Below are 16,766 nucleotides of genomic sequence, written 5' to 3'. Positions count from 1 at the left end.
TCTTGAGTTCACAGTATATTGCAGTATTTGACGAGGTTTTATGATGTATCTCTTGTTTGGCATATACTAGTCCTAACAAACTTCTTGAAGCTTAATTTTGCTGTTGATTATGAAACAGCATATTTATTCTGGATAAGAGTTTATTTTCTTTTACTCACCCAGTGTCTTCATATTTTACTTTTATGTTATGGAGTTTAGTTTTTAAATGACCTAAATGAATTTTGACCAACAATGTTCTCTGAATATAGGTATATGACTGATGGGATGTTACTTCGTGAAGCTATGAATGATCCCCTCCTGGAGCGTTATGGTGTAATAATTCTTGATGAGGCTCATGAAAGAACATTGGCAACAGATATTCTCATGGGTGTTCTGAAGGAAGTTGTAAGGCAAAGATCAGATTTAAAGGTGAAATAATTTCTTTTATCTACTTAGTTCATTGTGTATATGTGTATAAAAGTGAGGGAACGTGTTGATCACTAATCAAGTATTAACTGTAAAAAGAAGCATTCAAGTACCTGGGTTGTTTGTTCCTGATTTACTTTGCTATGTCTTCATTTTAGACTTTATATTTCTCCTTTAAAAAAACTTTTTTTTAAGGGAAATCTCTCCCAATTTCTAACTCACCCAGTTCTTTCGTTATCTAACAGCTTTATTGTTTGGTAACCAGAATACTCACCTTTCCTTTCATTAAATATACATAGAGACCTTTCTTTTGGGATCAAAATTTTGTTCTTCATATCCATGTCCTTATCCCAACACAGATGCATCCAGTAGAACTCAGTGGTTGAGTGTGGGACTAAGCATACATAACCCAAGAAAACTGACTCTTCAGAAATAAATTTGCTTACTATCTTGGTGTTTTTTTGTCTATACCACTTGTACCCTGGCTAGTATTGCTATTGTTAAGGGATTAAAACTGACCGTATATGATGTTGTCCTCCAGAGTTTATGGGTTTTTTCGCTTTGTTTTGTCTGTGGGTAACATTCTTTGGGACTTAGACTCATCAGTAGTTGTATATGTGTTACAGAAGTACCATAAGTACTGCCATTATGGATTAAAACATTTTTTTGAGGATCGATCAGAAAGTTTTTCATTTAAAGGACAAAAGAATTCTAGTAGAGTATTTTATGAAAAATCCTTCTACTTAAATTTTAATGGTTTATATATGGTTACATAGAAGGTAACTAGTCATGTGGCCCTGTACCTGAACAACTTTTTGTTAATAAAATTTTTTTTGGCAGTACTGGGGATTGAGTCCAGGGCCTTGTACATACTAGGCAAATACTTTACCCACTGAGCTACATCCCTAGTGTTTTTTATTTTTATTTTATTTTTGAGACAGGGTCTTGGTTGTTAACGCTGGCCTGAAACTTGCAGTCCTGCTGACGCCTGCCTAGTAACTAGTCTTATTGGTGTGTGCCTCCATACCTGGCCAGAATAGCCATTTGTTTACCATGACTTTCTGCAACAATATAGTAAACCTTGGTTACTTTAGAAATTTTTCAAGATATTATGTTCATTAAAGATTACTTGGAAAAAGGGAAAAAATTTACAGTGGTCTACTAGTTGATTGACATTTCTAAACATTTTTAAATAGAAATAACTTACAGTAGCTCAGCCTTACTATAACACCTCCTCACCCCTCAGTATTTGGGATTGAATTTAAGCCTTTGCATTGAGTTGCCTTTCTAGCCTTTATTTTTATTTTGTCTTGAGACCAAGTCTTGCTTAGTTACTGAGCTTAAAATTTGAGGTCTTCCTGGCTCAGCTGCCCAGAGTTCTGGGATTGTAGGTGTGCGTCATCATGGCCATTTTGAATCAGTTTACTTTAAGATTTTTATCATAGGCTTCTTTGTATGTAGAACAGTGAGGTAACTTTCTAATTTTATAAGAACCCTTAAAGACATCTTTTAGTAATTTGCTGTTTTATTTCAGGTTATAGTTATGAGCGCTACTCTAGATGCAGGAAAGTTCCAGATTTACTTTGATAACTGTCCTCTCTTAACTATTCCTGGCCGCACACATCCTGTTGAGATCTTTTATACTCCAGAACCAGAAAGAGATTATCTTGAAGCAGCTATTCGAACCGTGATCCAGATACATATGTGTGAAGAGGAGGAAGGAGATCTCCTACTTTTCCTAACTGGTCAAGAGGTATGGTCACTATTTGCTTTATTATTTAGCCCTTGGCATATTGTTTCTATTAGACAACTTTCAACTTAAGAATTTGACACATGTTAATCATGTTTGTTTTGTTTTTACCGTGGTATTCCAATTTTTTCTTAAATATGATTGTATTAATATGTAAAACATACGGCCTGTTCTATCTACTGTAGGAAATCCTTTTTAATACACTAGTGTTCTAGTTAATTAACCTAAGAATATTGAATACTTTGAGGATTCCATGTTTTAGCAACCGGGGTCTCAGCTTTGGAGAGGCCTTGGTTTTAAGTGGTATTTTATTGAGGCATGAATTTGTGTCACAGCTGCTGTGAAATCAAGCATTTGTCATAATTTTATTTACCTTGTGGGTGAACTTGGGTGTTCATTGATAATCAAAACACTTGTGTTCTGTCCTCCATGTACAAAGGATTATAAGGATAAAGTGTCTTCATTGAAATTGCCCACATTTTTAGATTCGAATTTTATTTTTAAGTGTAGCAGTTTTTATCCACAGGGTTGTTTATATATGTGCTGTGAAGTTCTTCAGTGGCTCAGATAAATTCAGGAGATGCTATTTGGATAAAATAAACTAAGTTTTGCCGAAGGGGTTGTTAAAGCTTTTCTTTTGTCCTAATGGGCTTTGTGAGTTTTCTGGTGTGTGTTTCTGAACTAAGATTCCTACAGACACTTGTCCAGTGGGTCATGGTAGGTCCCAGGGATGTGCCTTTTCAGCAAGCGTTGGATAGCCTCAGTCTTTCTGGGTGGCAGAGGTCAGAAATACTCTACATCTGTCTTCATTGTGGTAGCAACAAAGAAACATTGGGCTTGTGAGCACTGAAAGGTTGCTAGTGAGAGGAAAGACATTTATTTGAATTTAAATCGCTTCATGTGCAGGCCCACCTTCTGTTTTTGTTTTTGTATGGCTCACTGGTTAAGAATTTCTTCTACATTTTTATAGGGTTGCATGTTGCTAAAAGAACATGGTAAGAAGGATACAAAGCTTAATCCATTTTGGCACCTTTTATAGTAAGATCTGTAGGTATAGCGGATGAATTGCCTGCCTGAGGGGAGTTAAATGAGGGCAGATTCTTGCCTCTGTTCCAGACTTGGCTGAAATAGCTGCAATTTGGAGATGAAATGTAAAAATGCATCTTACAGAAGCTCCTTGGACCATTGTTATATCCTTTAGGTTTAAGGGTTACTCCTCTAGAGGTTATTTTAGCCAGTATGATGTCTGTGGTACATTAGCAACATTGTAAATAGTTGTGGAAAATTGCTGTAGTCTGATTCAGAGATCAAAAGTCTGTGTGATTACCTCCCTGCACTACAATAAGTATTTAGATTCTAGAGTTGTTTGGTAGATAGTATTTGAGCAGATGCTTTTAGTTACCAAGTTAGTCTTGAATATTGATCTTTGAAATTGTTGTTTATGATTTGTGGTCCATCTGCTGTGGTTTCCTTTCTGTAGAGCAGAGTTTTTCTCATCCTCAGTGCTATGTGTGTTGTGGTTTGGTCAGTTTCTTTGTTATGGGATGCCCTGTGTATTGCAGAACATTTATCTTCATTCCTGCCCTTTACCCGTTAGATACAGTAATAACAATAATACTTACTCCCTGGGTTGTGTCAGCCATAGATGTCTGCAGTCATTGCCAGGTGTCCATGGGTGGGGGATGGTGCAAATCATTCCCTGTGGGGAATCATACTTGTTCTTTTGGGAAATAAAATACGTTGTAAATTCATTTTTTCATATAAACAAAGTTTCCAGTTTGGCACTTTTTTTGGTTTTAAAATTTATTTATTTTTTTAATAGATAAGGTCTCACAATGTAGTTAAGGCTGGCCTTGAACTCATTGTGTAGCTTAGGATGGCTTCCAACTCAGTGATCCTCTTGTTTCAATCTCTCAGTGCTGGGATTATAGGAGTGTGCCTCTAAGCCTAGCTTTATTTTAAATTGAAAGTTTCTGTACATTTTGTAAGCAAGTACTTGCAAATGTATCAGAGGTATTTTTTTTTTTTTTTTTTTTTTTGGTACCAGGGATCAAACTGGACGCTGCGCTTGTGAGGCAGAACCACTGAGCTAAATCCCTGGACCTTTTTTGTTTGTTTGTTTTTTTGTTTTTTGGATGGTGTATAAACATTTATTCTGTAACATGTTGTTGAGACTGGAGATACTCATTTTTGTCTTCTTATTCTGGTCTATAGTTTCTTATTTTTTCCAGAGTGAATTTTTTTTTTCCTTATGTGACTATTTAAAGTAGTCATTATGCTCACATAGATAACTAAGCATGTTCAGATTCTATCTGAAGTATCAGATGGCCTCATGGTAAGAATCCAAAAGTCTTTTCTCTGAGTCAGTTTCATGCAGTTTGTATTTGGGCAGCTGTGAATCCTGTAGCTGAGGAAAGGAAAGACAGTAAGCTCTGTAGTTTGGTGTGCTGGAGTATGTTTTAAAGTTCTCTTTAGATACCTAACCTAGTCTTGAATCTGTACCCTATGTATTTTGCATAGAATTCATTGTGTTTAGTTGAGGTGAACTAAGGACATGTAAAACATTACTGTTCCTGTGTGTGTGTGAAGCTTTAATGTTTACTTAAATTGTAGATTAATGGAAATCTGTACTTTTCATAAATTTGAGTAGCCTTTATGAAATGTATTGAAAGTGGAGTTTTGAAGACATTAACATTTTGACCACTTTCTTAATGGCAGTTCTACAATTATGTTAGAGCCTAGTTTAAATTGGTAAAAGTTTGGGAAAGATTTGAATTCTTAAAATGCTATTGTTATTTTAACATGTAAAATACAGATTTAGGATTAAAATTAAGTGTTGGCTGAGTGGAAGTCCTTAAGGAAGCTGTACTAAGTGAATTAGGTAAGAGATTGTCATTGAAATGCTGGTCCTTTTACAAGAGAGTGCTTGAAGATGTTGAGACATTTCATTCCTTAAGCAACATACTCTTTTACCTGTTTGCTTAGTAAAATAATTTTCAGCATGCCCTGAGTTCATAGTAAGATCCAAACTAATGGACCGACATTGATGCTTTCCTTGAATCAGAAACTTCTGGACTTGCACCTGAATTCTTGAAACTGCTCTTGACTAAAAAGATGACTATAGTTCATTTCTTTTCTCTTCCTGTTTGTGTTTATATTCTGATGAGTACAGATGAGTGATAGGGCATTCTGAACTGACAGTATTTACTCTGGAAAGTTGTTAACTCGAGAAAAATTTTAAAATTGTTTAAAACTTGTTTACATAAAAACACATGATGTGAGCTTTTTTTTTTTTTTCTTTTTGCACTTTAGAGGATGTCTTTAGATCCTTTATAGTCATCCTTTGTAGCTCCATACATGCTTAGCACATTGGTTAGCACAGAGCAAACTTTAAGCAAATATATGATTTGGGTACTTAATTTTTTAATATGTGAAATCTCATTATTAGTTGACATCTAAACATTTATTTTCCAGTTGTATATGTGGCAGAATTGACAAAATTTGCAGATGCTCTTAATTTTGGAAATCTGATTTTGTATTTATGGTCAAAATTTATTTTATTGGTACATTTTAGGTATACAATATAATGACATTCATCATTGGAAATTTGCACCTTTACATAGTCTCTCCTGGTTCTTATTTTTTCCCGTTCCCCTGCCCTCCCTTCAAATAAATTTTTATTTGATAGAGATCTTAATTTTGTAATTGCATGCCAGCAGGGGGCATTCTAATCTAGATAGAGCATTTGAAAGCATTTCTTTTTAAAAACAGTTGTTTCCTTTGTTAATATTTTTAATTTGATGATTAGCATTATATTTTCATTTTCTTCTAGAAATTTGAGACTCAAAAGAAAATGTTAACATTGGATTTAAAGGCAAAATAATTCTAGATTTATTTTGAAATCTACTTGCTTGAAGTCCCTTCCTTTGTATCATTGTCTTTTGAATAAAAAAATAATTTGTTGATGAATATAGCCTCTGATGATTAGGTCATTCATCTGCCTAGTACTTAACAGATGCTCTATTGTACTAACTTTTCCAAGTTTAATTAAATTATTGCTTCAGTAAAATTTAGAAGACATATGTTCACTGTGTACTCCATCTTTCCATTTTTAAGTCCCTTTGCCAGTCTCAGAGCTGCCACCCCTCCCTTTGAATTTCTTTTTTCCCCTTCGCTTTAAAGTTAGATTTGAATGCATATGCATTGGAATAGTTTTCTTTGGTAGGAAAAAGTTTTAAGCTGCTGTAAGATATTTGGGTTACCCTAGTTCTTAAATAGCTATGTTGATACTGTAAAGATGTTTGTTCTCATTAGGCACAATGAAGCAAATCTTCCATATAATTGCATTAGTGATACATGACATTAAAGCCTAATTGGCTTATTTAAAATATCTAGCACATCAATTTATTTTAGATTCTGAAAATTGAAAAGGTCATGAGTACAGTTAAATATTCCTGGGTGAGAAATTTCAGTTTTAGTACAATTTGTTGAGAATTAATTAGGAAATCTGACTTTTTAAGAAAAGGGATGTGGAATGCAAATAAAGCAGTTATATATTCAGTTGAATACAGAAATCAAAGTTACTTGGGAGATTTTAGAAATCTCATTGGATTTTGCTAAATTAGTTTTGGTTACTAAATTGAAAGTAGGGTATCCATGAAAAAGAAGTAGATTTCATACATAAAAAATGGCATAGAAGTAGGATGATATTTAAAATGTTTCAGTATTTCAGTTTTCAGAGTCAAAACGTTTATTTTGTAGGAAATTGATGAAGCCTGTAAGAGAATAAAGCGTGAGGTTGATGATTTGGGTCCTGAAGTTGGTGACATTAAAATCATTCCATTGTACTCTACGCTTCCACCCCAGCAGCAGCAACGTATTTTTGAGCCTCCACCTCCCAAAAAGCAGAATGGAGCAATTGGAAGAAAGGTAACATTAGAAGTGTTCTTTATAAGCACTGCATTAGTACTAAAAGAATTGGAAGATAACAGAGTGTGTATGATCAGTTTTAAGAACTAAGGTTGGGTGTTGTAATCTTGATTATACACAACAAAATAGTGTTCATTTAAAAAGTAGGTAGAAGGGCCGGGGATTTAGCTCAGTGGTTTTGATGCCTGCCTCACAAGTGCAAGGTCCCGAGATTCCCGGTACCAAAAAAAAAAAAGTAGGTAGAAAAAAATGTATTGAAGTGGAGTTGCGCACATTTTTTGACCCTAGCAGAAAAAAATACACCTTTTCTCCCCACTTAGGCTGTTCTTCCTTGGGAAATAGAAGATTGGTTAGGATAGGTCAAGAAAAAGGGCAGATAGCCAAGTGTTGGCTTTCTCTTGTTAAAGCCATTGACAAAAACTGAGCACTTCTTTTTTTGGTGCTTTGGCTTCTTCCTAAAAATTTCTCTTAAAATTTAACCAAATTTATGTCTGTAGGTGTGAATTGTTGACTATGCACAGATTTCTAACATCAGTAACACTGATCACAGTGCATAATATGGGTTCCTTGAAGGCAGGAACTGTGAAATCTGTTGGAAGAGATGTGTGCTTGGCATAGACAAAGGAACAAGGTTATTCCAACCATGTCTCTTAGGTACTTCTGAGGAATGAAAAGCTAATTCCCAGTATGAAACAGCAGCGCTATTTTTATTTAGTTTTTAAGATTGGAAGATTCCAGTAGATAATATGAAAATCGGAGAGCAGTATTTTGAGTAGTTGAACGAGTAGAATTGAGCCAACTTGACTTTGAGGCCTGGATATTAAGATAATAGCTGTATATGAATGCTGTTGAGATTCTTTTCTTTTTTTTTTTTTTTTTTTTTTTGGTACCGGGGATCGAACTTGGGGATTGAACTTGGGTCCTTGTGCTTGTGCAGCAGGCGGCGAAACCACTGAGCTAAATCCCCGGCCGAGATTCTTTAATCTCTGGTCTTCATTACTTTGGGGCACTGTCAAGGGTTAAGCTTGGTATGTACTTGTAATTCCTCATCTAGCAACAGAGTTCCTTCCATGCAACTAAATCATTAAAAGAATTGGTGGCAAGTTGCAAATAGTATGAACCTTTCAGTAATATTCAGAACAAAGAAATGGTCAAGGAAACTCCAGCTTGATGACTTTGCTTTTGTTTGCATAACTCTTATGATGCAATACTGTAGTGTATGACAACATAAAACTACAGTACGTACTATTTAGTACAATCAGTAAAAATTACAGGACTATCAACAAAAATTACAGTACTGTCTGAACAAGGTGTACTGTACCAAAAAAAGACATTGAGACTTTTATCAACAAGATGTACAGAGATCTACAAAAATAAAATGCTAGATTGTAAGTCTGAGCATCAGGTCGTAAGTCTGAACAGCATTGTCTTGGTCGTATATCCAAACAGTCATTAAACACACAGGTCATTAATTAAGAAATATCTGTATATAGAAGGAACTGGCACACTAGGCTCCAGTAGCTGCTATGAACATTTTTTTTTCTTATAAAAAAAACACACTGTCCTGAAAATTTTACTCATAATTTGTTAGAATTAAGGTCTATTTTCTGGGTTGAGGATTCACAGACTCTGCTCTTTTGCTACTTTTTTTCTGATCTTTTTTGGTAATATTTTCAGTGACTGCAGACAAATGATAAAGTACAAAGAAACAGTTGACAGATTGATAGAAATGAGCTTTTGGGATGTTCATAGATCAAGTGTAAATTTGACTTTGGGGAAATAGTCTAATTGTAGCTTAATTGTGTTGAACTTTCGGTTTTTTTGTCATAGTGATGTCTCTAGAACACGTTAAAATATTTTTCTTGTGTTGTTTTGTGTATGTTCTGAACTTTAGAGAAAACTTGATATTGTAAGAGATAGTTTTAGTATGTAATTTTGAAGTTGACTGGAAAGAATTTATTCTCTGTGGGCTCAGTTTCCTGAGCTCAGTTCCACATAAGTGGATATGCACATGCACTCACAAACACATTATTTCTTAAACCGTTTCTATAATAAAAGCTAATCTATCCTCTATGCAGAGTTAGGGAGTTAATTTGTCTTGAAATTATGTACACTTTATATATCTCCATTGTTTTCATTTTTAAAATGTGTTTATCTACTATTAAGTGAAATTGGCATATGGCAAGATTTGCTTCTTTTGTCCATCTTTTCTTGTTCTCATATTAAAATACTTTGTTTCACACCTAGCTTTGTTAATTATTGGTGTATTAGAAATTGATACTACATTTGGTGTTGGTCCAACATAATACCTTTTACAGAATCCACCACATAAGCCTATGCATAGACAAGAGTTTATTTTTTTTTGTACTGTAAATCCTAAGAATCTTGGGAAGAATTTTTTCTTACTAAGAAGAATGGCTCAGCGGTGGATAAATGCTCACCCACCCTTGGCTTTTAATTCAAAACTAGCACTTCACTGTCCAGTGATAGATGGTGTTTCCTTCAGCTGATGCTGAGAAGACAACTGTCAGTCTTCCTGTGTTTGATTCTGGGGCAAGTGAGGCAGGACTCCTTCCTTGGAAGATGGTGCATGGAGAAGAATTCTGAAGCCCAGTGTGCTGTAGCACAAATTAAAAGATTTTTGCAGGGGTAACTCAGAGGAGGTTGTAAACTTGAGCCATGCTTTTCTAGTAGTGGGCAGAGCCAGCTGCCTGAGCTGAGGTGGGGGTCCCAGTGGAAAGCCAGAGATTGCTGACCTGCCTTATCAGGCCATGACCAGCACATGCCTCATGTGGGAGAAAGCGAATGGATCCTGGTGCAGGAAGAACTGCTATTCAGTTGCCATTTGATTATTTTTCTTTAACATACCACAAAATAAAAGACTAAGGTTTAATTCTGCTTTAATTAAACACCTAGTTTGCAAGTTACTAGGATGAAACATTTCATTCAGAAATCTTTACTGTTAACAATATTCACAATTACATAGGAACACATATAGATTTACTTTCTGCTTTTTACTGTGAAAATCATTTTGATTTTTGAGGTTTCTTTTCTCTTTTTTTGTTTTTTCCTTGAGACCGGATCTCCGTATGTAGTTCTGGCTGGCCTGGAACACCTGCCTCAGCCTCCAGAGTGCTGGGGTCATAGGTGTAGACCACCATGCCTGGCTGCTAGGTTGTTACAATACAACAGTGATAGCACAGAAAAGATAGGGAAACTTTTGAACAAATAGAATATTTAATAGTTTTCAAAATTACATCATTTGTGATTTTTCTGTAGCTTTATATATATTTTTTCATACTTTTTGTAAAGCAGTGTTTTCTTTGTTATCTGACTATTTATGCAAAACAGATTTTATGACTTGACTGGTAAAACCAATAACATTTTTTAGTTTTAAAGTTTTAAAATGTGGGCTCTTGCAGGTTGTTTTATGGCCACTTGGGTATTTTAGGAGCATTGTTTTAGAAATGCAGTAGTTACTGTGTTCAAGTTTTTAACAGTTGAGAAATGTAGAGAATGTAGTATATATATATATTTGTATGAGAGTATTTTAACCTGTTTGATACTTTCTGAAGTTTATTCAAGTATTTGAACTAAAAGCTACAATAGGTTTTTGGAGTTTTTTTGTTGTGTGTGTTTGTGGTAATGGGAATTGAATCCAGAGCTTCCTAATGAGCTACATCCCCAGCTTGCTTTTTTTTTTTTTTTTTTTAAATTTTGAGGCAGGTTCTCCCTATTTGCCCAGGTAGGGGGCTCAAACTTGTGGTCCTCCTGCCTTAGCCTCCCAGAGTGCTGGTATTACAGATGAGCGCCACCTTACCCAGCAGGTCTTGTCTTGTCTTGCCTAGCCTTGCCTTCCCTCCCCTCCCCTCCCCTCCCCTCCCCCCCCTCCCCTCCCCTCCCCCTCCCCCCTCCCCCTCCCCTCCCCCTCCCCTTCCCTCCAGATTATTCCTCATTCAGTCACTTCTCCTGGGTCTCTTTTGACCAAGACTTGTAATTGCTGTTTTACAGATTTGGTAGTATTAAAACCAGCAGTGATTCTTTGATTTACTTAGTTTTTACTAATTTTGCCCATAAGATAGCTGGTTTTTCTGCAGCTTAAATTTAAAATACTCATTTTGTGCTTTGGCTGACAGTCTTGTATCAGTAATGACACAGAGCTTTCTAATTTGGCATAATCACTTCATGATCTCTGACTTCTTAAAGAGGAGATCACATTTACTTCTCCATAAAGTATGACTGAATTTGTCATATACTCAAAAATGAACATATGCATACACAAACGAAATTATTTTGTGGGAAAATTAACCATTTTGAGTATAGTAGTGTCCATCCCTTACCCGTTCTTTTGCTTTCCTTGGTTTCAGTTACTTGTGGTCAGCCATGGTCTGAAAATATTAAGTGGAAAATTCCAGAAATAACCCATAAGTTTTAAATTATGTACTCCTGTGTGTAGAGTGACAAAATCTTGAAATACACCATCTCTGTCACACCTGAGATGAACCTTCCTTTATCCAGCCCATCCATTGTGTATATGCTATTCACCCATTAGTCACTTACTGTGGTTGTAATCTCAGTACTTGTGTGTAGGTAGGAACCGTATTTTTTTAATAGTGGCTGAAAGTACAAGAATAGTGGTATTGGGCATTTTTATTATATTGCTCTAATTCTTCTATTATTGTTAATCTCTTATTGTACCCAGTTTATAAATTAAACTATTTTAGGCATGATTGTATAGAAAAAAACAGCATATATAGGTAGTCTTATCTACAGCAGATAGTGGGACTACCTTAACTAATTGATCATATATGTTTATTACATTCTGTTCTAGAATAGGTAAAATGTTTTTCAAAAATAACTTTAAAAAATTATTTATATGGAAAGTAATTTTCTCCACTTTTCATTTGGACTCAGGATTTTCACTCCAGATTTCCAGAAAAATCAAATGATCTCATATTACAAGCATGTAGATGATTTTATATAGTTTATAAGGGACTTCTATTTTATTTCCTACAGCCGTATGTTAGCTAGTCTAAATAATATGCAAAGAATTAAGGAAATTGAAGCTCAGAGATAGTAAAATCTTTCCACTACTGCTTATCAGCTTGGATTTGATTTCTAGCTGTGCCCCTGCACCCTAAAGGGTGTATAAAAAGGTGACTTTCTAGAACAATACTGCACCTGTGGTGTTTTTGTTTTACTTAAGCCTGCCTGTTAATCTGTGTGTCTTGGTTGTTTCATTTCTAATTACTGATTGTGTACGTTATCTAAATAGGCTGAGTAATGTATTCCCATAATATCAAATCACCTGCAGTTTCTTACACCTTTGTCATGTCAGTCCTTTCAATTGACCAATAAAAACATAAACTTTTTTTCCCCTGTGATTCTGAAATACTGTTATATTTCAAGATTTCCTCTAGTATTTTGAGAAATTTCCCATTCATCAGATAATCAGAAAATGAAAACTGTTAATACTGGATTACTGTAAGTAAAATACTTAAGCGAATACAAGTCTATGGATTTTTAAAGCCAGTTATTTATAAAAGAAAGTCCTTTTTTCAAATATGGAAGACTGGGAACAAATGCAAGACCTTGTATTTTTTGTGTATGCCCATAAGCGTTCTTGTACGTATGGGCTTGTCTTAGCTAACCTTTTGTGGCTGGTGCAGTTCCTTCTGCCTTGTGAGGAGATCTCACCTTACCCTTCAACCACTGTCCTAAAGGCTGTTTTCTCTGGAAAGCTTTCTTTGTCTTTGCTGTGGAAATAAACCCCTTTTACACCTCACAGCACATCTTTGTATTCATGTCTTTGTATCACACTTTCTATCCATGTCTAATCTTCCCTTTACAAACTGTAAAAGCTGTAAGAGCAGACTCTGATTCATCATCTTCTGTGTCAGCTGCCTGCATATACATGCATTGCCAACTTAGTATCGGTAATCAGTTCCTGAAAATCAGATGTTCTTGGTAAAAATACTAACAAGGAATACCCATTGCCCATTGTTTTAAAAGGAAAATTGTAGACAGCTTTAAAAAATTGAAAATTAAAAATTTAAAAAATTGTAGGCAGTTCTAGAATTCTGAAGTCTAAGAAACATTTTCTGAAAACATGTCTAAAATATAATACAACATGCACAAATAAGCCATCATGTAATAGTATGTAGATACTTTAAATATTATTCCATTAGTACATTGATGGTTCCTAACAGTTACTTTGTATGCAGTGACACATTATATGTTATCCCTTTGAGATTGTACACTTTCCAGAGTATCTACATTTGATTCTGATTTTACAGGGTTGTAACTTGAGTTATTCCCTTCTTGTCATTTTGTTTAAATGTTTTTTTATGTAAATGTGAAGTTTTCTTTTGTAATTATTGATGAAAATGTTCAAAGAAGTACATGTTGTGTGAAGGTTGGATATTTTGGTGCTACTTGTCTAAATAATCAGAATCCAATGTGGTTGTGTGGTAATCTAAAGTAATATAGCTTTCTTCCAATAGGAAATTGCTTTTGTGGGCAACAGTTAAATTTTAGCTTGTTTCTTCAAGCATTAGCCATAAGACCTTTTGTTTATTTGACAGTCCTTGTGTTAGTGAGTCAGTGGCTAATCATGAGTGATTTTACTTGATTTGTAATATAATTTTGTATGCTGTATTTCTTAACAGGTAGTTGTGTCAACTAACATTGCAGAGACATCTTTGACAATAGATGGCGTAGTGTTTGTGATTGATCCAGGATTTGCAAAACAAAAGGTACATATATTTTTGCATTTTAGTTGGATACTTTTTTTGGGGGTACTGGGGATCGAACTCAGGACCTTGCGCTTGTGAGGCAAGTGCCGGAACCACTGAGCTAAATCCCCAGCCCCTTAGTTGGATACTTTTAAACTAGTGTAAATCTGACAATATTTACTACTCATTAGTTTAATAGCTAAAATTACTTTTTAACAATCATTTACCCTATTTTGCTTGATTTTCAGATTACTGTATGAACCCTTTGTGTTCTAGGTGTTTAATCCTAGGCCTTTTTACAGTTGGGTTCCTTTGGTATCTATTTCATTGTTCTGCTGGTGGGTATTTTGGTTTGTATGCTGATTGAATGAGAATGGGGCTAATTATACAAGTATGGGATTACAGCCCCAGCAGATCATTCACTTAGCCAGAATTAGTTTCTACTGTGTCCTGGACATTCTGCTTGAAAAAAGATACTATATATTTTATTTTTCAAACATCTTGTAGATAAATTGATTACATATATAGATATGTAGATATGTTATTGATAGAAAACTTTCCTGTTAAACTGAATGCATGTAGTTGACTTATAGACTAAGTTCAATATATTTTTCTTGATGTTCGTTCTTAATATGAGGTGTTGAAATTTCAGGTTTCTTTTTAGGCAAAATCTTTCACTCTCCAGCATGATAGAGGGGAAGTTATCTTAAATTTGGAGGAGTAAGATTATGTGAGCTATCTCTGTGTTAGCTAGGAAGGGGCCTTTTCAGGTTACCATAAGTCTTTCGAGACTAATGGAGACAATGCCTGAAAGAAAGTTAGACCACAAGATGATAAACTATTGTAGTACCTGATTATGGTGATCATCAATACTACTTTATCATTATTTGTGGGTTTTAGGTAACTTGTATTGGATCCAATTTGATGTTTAGCTGAAGATTCTTACATTATTTTCATCCCAATAGGTATACAATCCTCGAATCAGAGTTGAATCCCTTTTGGTGACAGCCATTAGCAAAGCTTCAGCTCAACAAAGGGCCGGTCGAGCTGGACGTACCAGACCTGGGAAATGCTTCAGACTTTACACAGAGAAAGCTTATAAAACAGAAATGCAGGTAAGGTTACATTGACTATATTACTGTAAGAAAGTTGCTGTTTGTCTTGTCTGTTAGAGCCATAAGCTCCTTAGTTTTTTCCTGAGTGAGATTTATGGTATAATCTACCAGTACAACTTCCCTTTCTCCTCCTCTGTCCCATTTAAGTTGAAGTGCACACCACCAGACACTTTGAATATTACAAAGACAGTTTGAGAAAAGTATCTTGATTTCTCTGTGCTCTAGATCATAAATATTTTTCTCCTCCGAGACAGTGATGTAGGAGTAATGCCAAAGCAAATAGCTAAAGAGGCAGAGAACACAGATACAGAATCTCTGTAGGGAGAATTAAGGAATGTTTAATGTAACAAACAAATGTTTTTGGTTTTTGTTTGTTTTTTTTTTTGCTAGGATAACACCTATCCTGAGATTTTGCGTTCTAATTTAGGATCAGTTGTGTTGCAGTTGAAGAAACTTGGTATTGATGATTTGGTGCATTTTGATTTTATGGATCCACCAGGTATGACTTAATCAAAGTACATTTTATCAGATCTTTTAACCAAACTGACCCTGCATCCTGTTTGTTATATGTGTTAAATACATTTTACTTTTTCTTCTAGTATACATCAAGTTCCCTTTTTTAAAATAACCTCATTTACAGTTATAAATTCAATTTAATAACAGGAGAATGTATACCCTTCAAAAATGACAGTTTAAGAAGAACTCTGCATCAAATCTTACATAGTAGCATTAAAACTAAAACTGGTGACAATTAACTGAGCAAATATTGCCCTCACACCTTCAGAAGATACCCCAGGAATTTAGGTTAATTGAATTATCATCTGGGTATGAAAGTGTGAGAATTAGATTTCCTTATTTTTCTTACGGAAAAATAGTTTGAAAAACACATAGATGAATTAACATGCACATGTTTTAGGATGAAGACAATTTTAACTACAGGAAAATTTTGTATTTTTATGTGATTCATTGTTTACTGTATCTGTATAGTTGAATTTGATGACAATTTCAGTTTTGAGTCAGGTCCACTATAGAATGAAAAATGAGATTGCTTATTAGTTTGTACTTTGTCACATTTTTGCTTGCTGAAGGCAGCTTATCTAATAGTTTGCTTTTTTCCTCCTAGCTCCTGAAACTCTGATGCGAGCCCTAGAACTTTTAAATTATTTGGCTGCTTTAAATGATGATGGAGATCTGACTGAATTGGGATCCATGATGGCAGAGTTTCCTCTAGATCCACAGCTGGCTAAAATGGTTATTGCAAGTTGTGACTACAACTGTTCTAATGAGGTCCTATCTATTACTGCTATGTTGTCAGGTAATAGAGGGAACGGAACTAAAAAGAGCCCAGCTCTTCAGAGTTTGGGTGGACTTCACTTTTGTTTTTTAATATTTAGTATGATAGTGGATTTTATAGATGGTTTGAAGGAAATAATTTTGTTTCCTAAATGTCTTGTAAAGATCGTCCTAATGACCTAGAACTTAACACAAAGTAAAGTAAGTTTTTGTTTACAAAACATAGGCTCTCTTGGAGTGCAAATAAAAATTACTGTAAGTCTGAGTCCAAATGTAACTGAATTTTTTGATAAGTCCATCTGTGCTAACTTCGAGGTTTATTGCTAAAAGCACAAGAACTTTGTTCTAATACTTGGCACAATTCAGTGAGCCCGTGATTCAGTTTAGATGGAGCCTTTTTTACATCCATAAATGTGTATTCCAGTGGCAGTCAAACATGAATTTTAAATTTAGTATGAAGTAAATAGAAATAGCAATATATAATTTTAGGCTTAATATCTAATACTGATATTCTTTTACACTGGCAGAAAAAAGGTAGTA

General features: G+C 34.8%; 1 protein-coding gene across 1 annotated transcript in view; it reads left to right on the top strand.

Annotated features, from left to right (window-relative positions):
• The window catches only part of Dhx15 (DEAH-box helicase 15), a 49,724-nt gene that overhangs the window by 23,328 nt on the left and 9,630 nt on the right, over positions 1–16,766 (top strand). Inside the window, exons 4-10 of the mRNA XM_004847206.3 lie at positions 249–408; positions 1,940–2,158; positions 6,917–7,084; positions 13,753–13,839; positions 14,784–14,933; positions 15,324–15,432; positions 16,057–16,248. Of these exons, the coding sequence (XP_004847263.1) occupies positions 249–408; positions 1,940–2,158; positions 6,917–7,084; positions 13,753–13,839; positions 14,784–14,933; positions 15,324–15,432; positions 16,057–16,248 (1,085 nt within the window). The remainder of the gene's footprint in view (positions 1–248; positions 409–1,939; positions 2,159–6,916; positions 7,085–13,752; positions 13,840–14,783; positions 14,934–15,323; positions 15,433–16,056; positions 16,249–16,766) is intronic.

This window comes from Heterocephalus glaber, unplaced genomic scaffold (genome assembly GCF_053883595.1).
Source record: "Heterocephalus glaber isolate CG9 unplaced genomic scaffold, H.glaber_assembly_v1.0 deba00001509, whole genome shotgun sequence".
Taxonomy (NCBI): domain Eukaryota; kingdom Metazoa; phylum Chordata; class Mammalia; order Rodentia; family Bathyergidae; genus Heterocephalus; species Heterocephalus glaber.
This window is presented reverse-complemented; position numbering and strand designations above follow the sequence as displayed.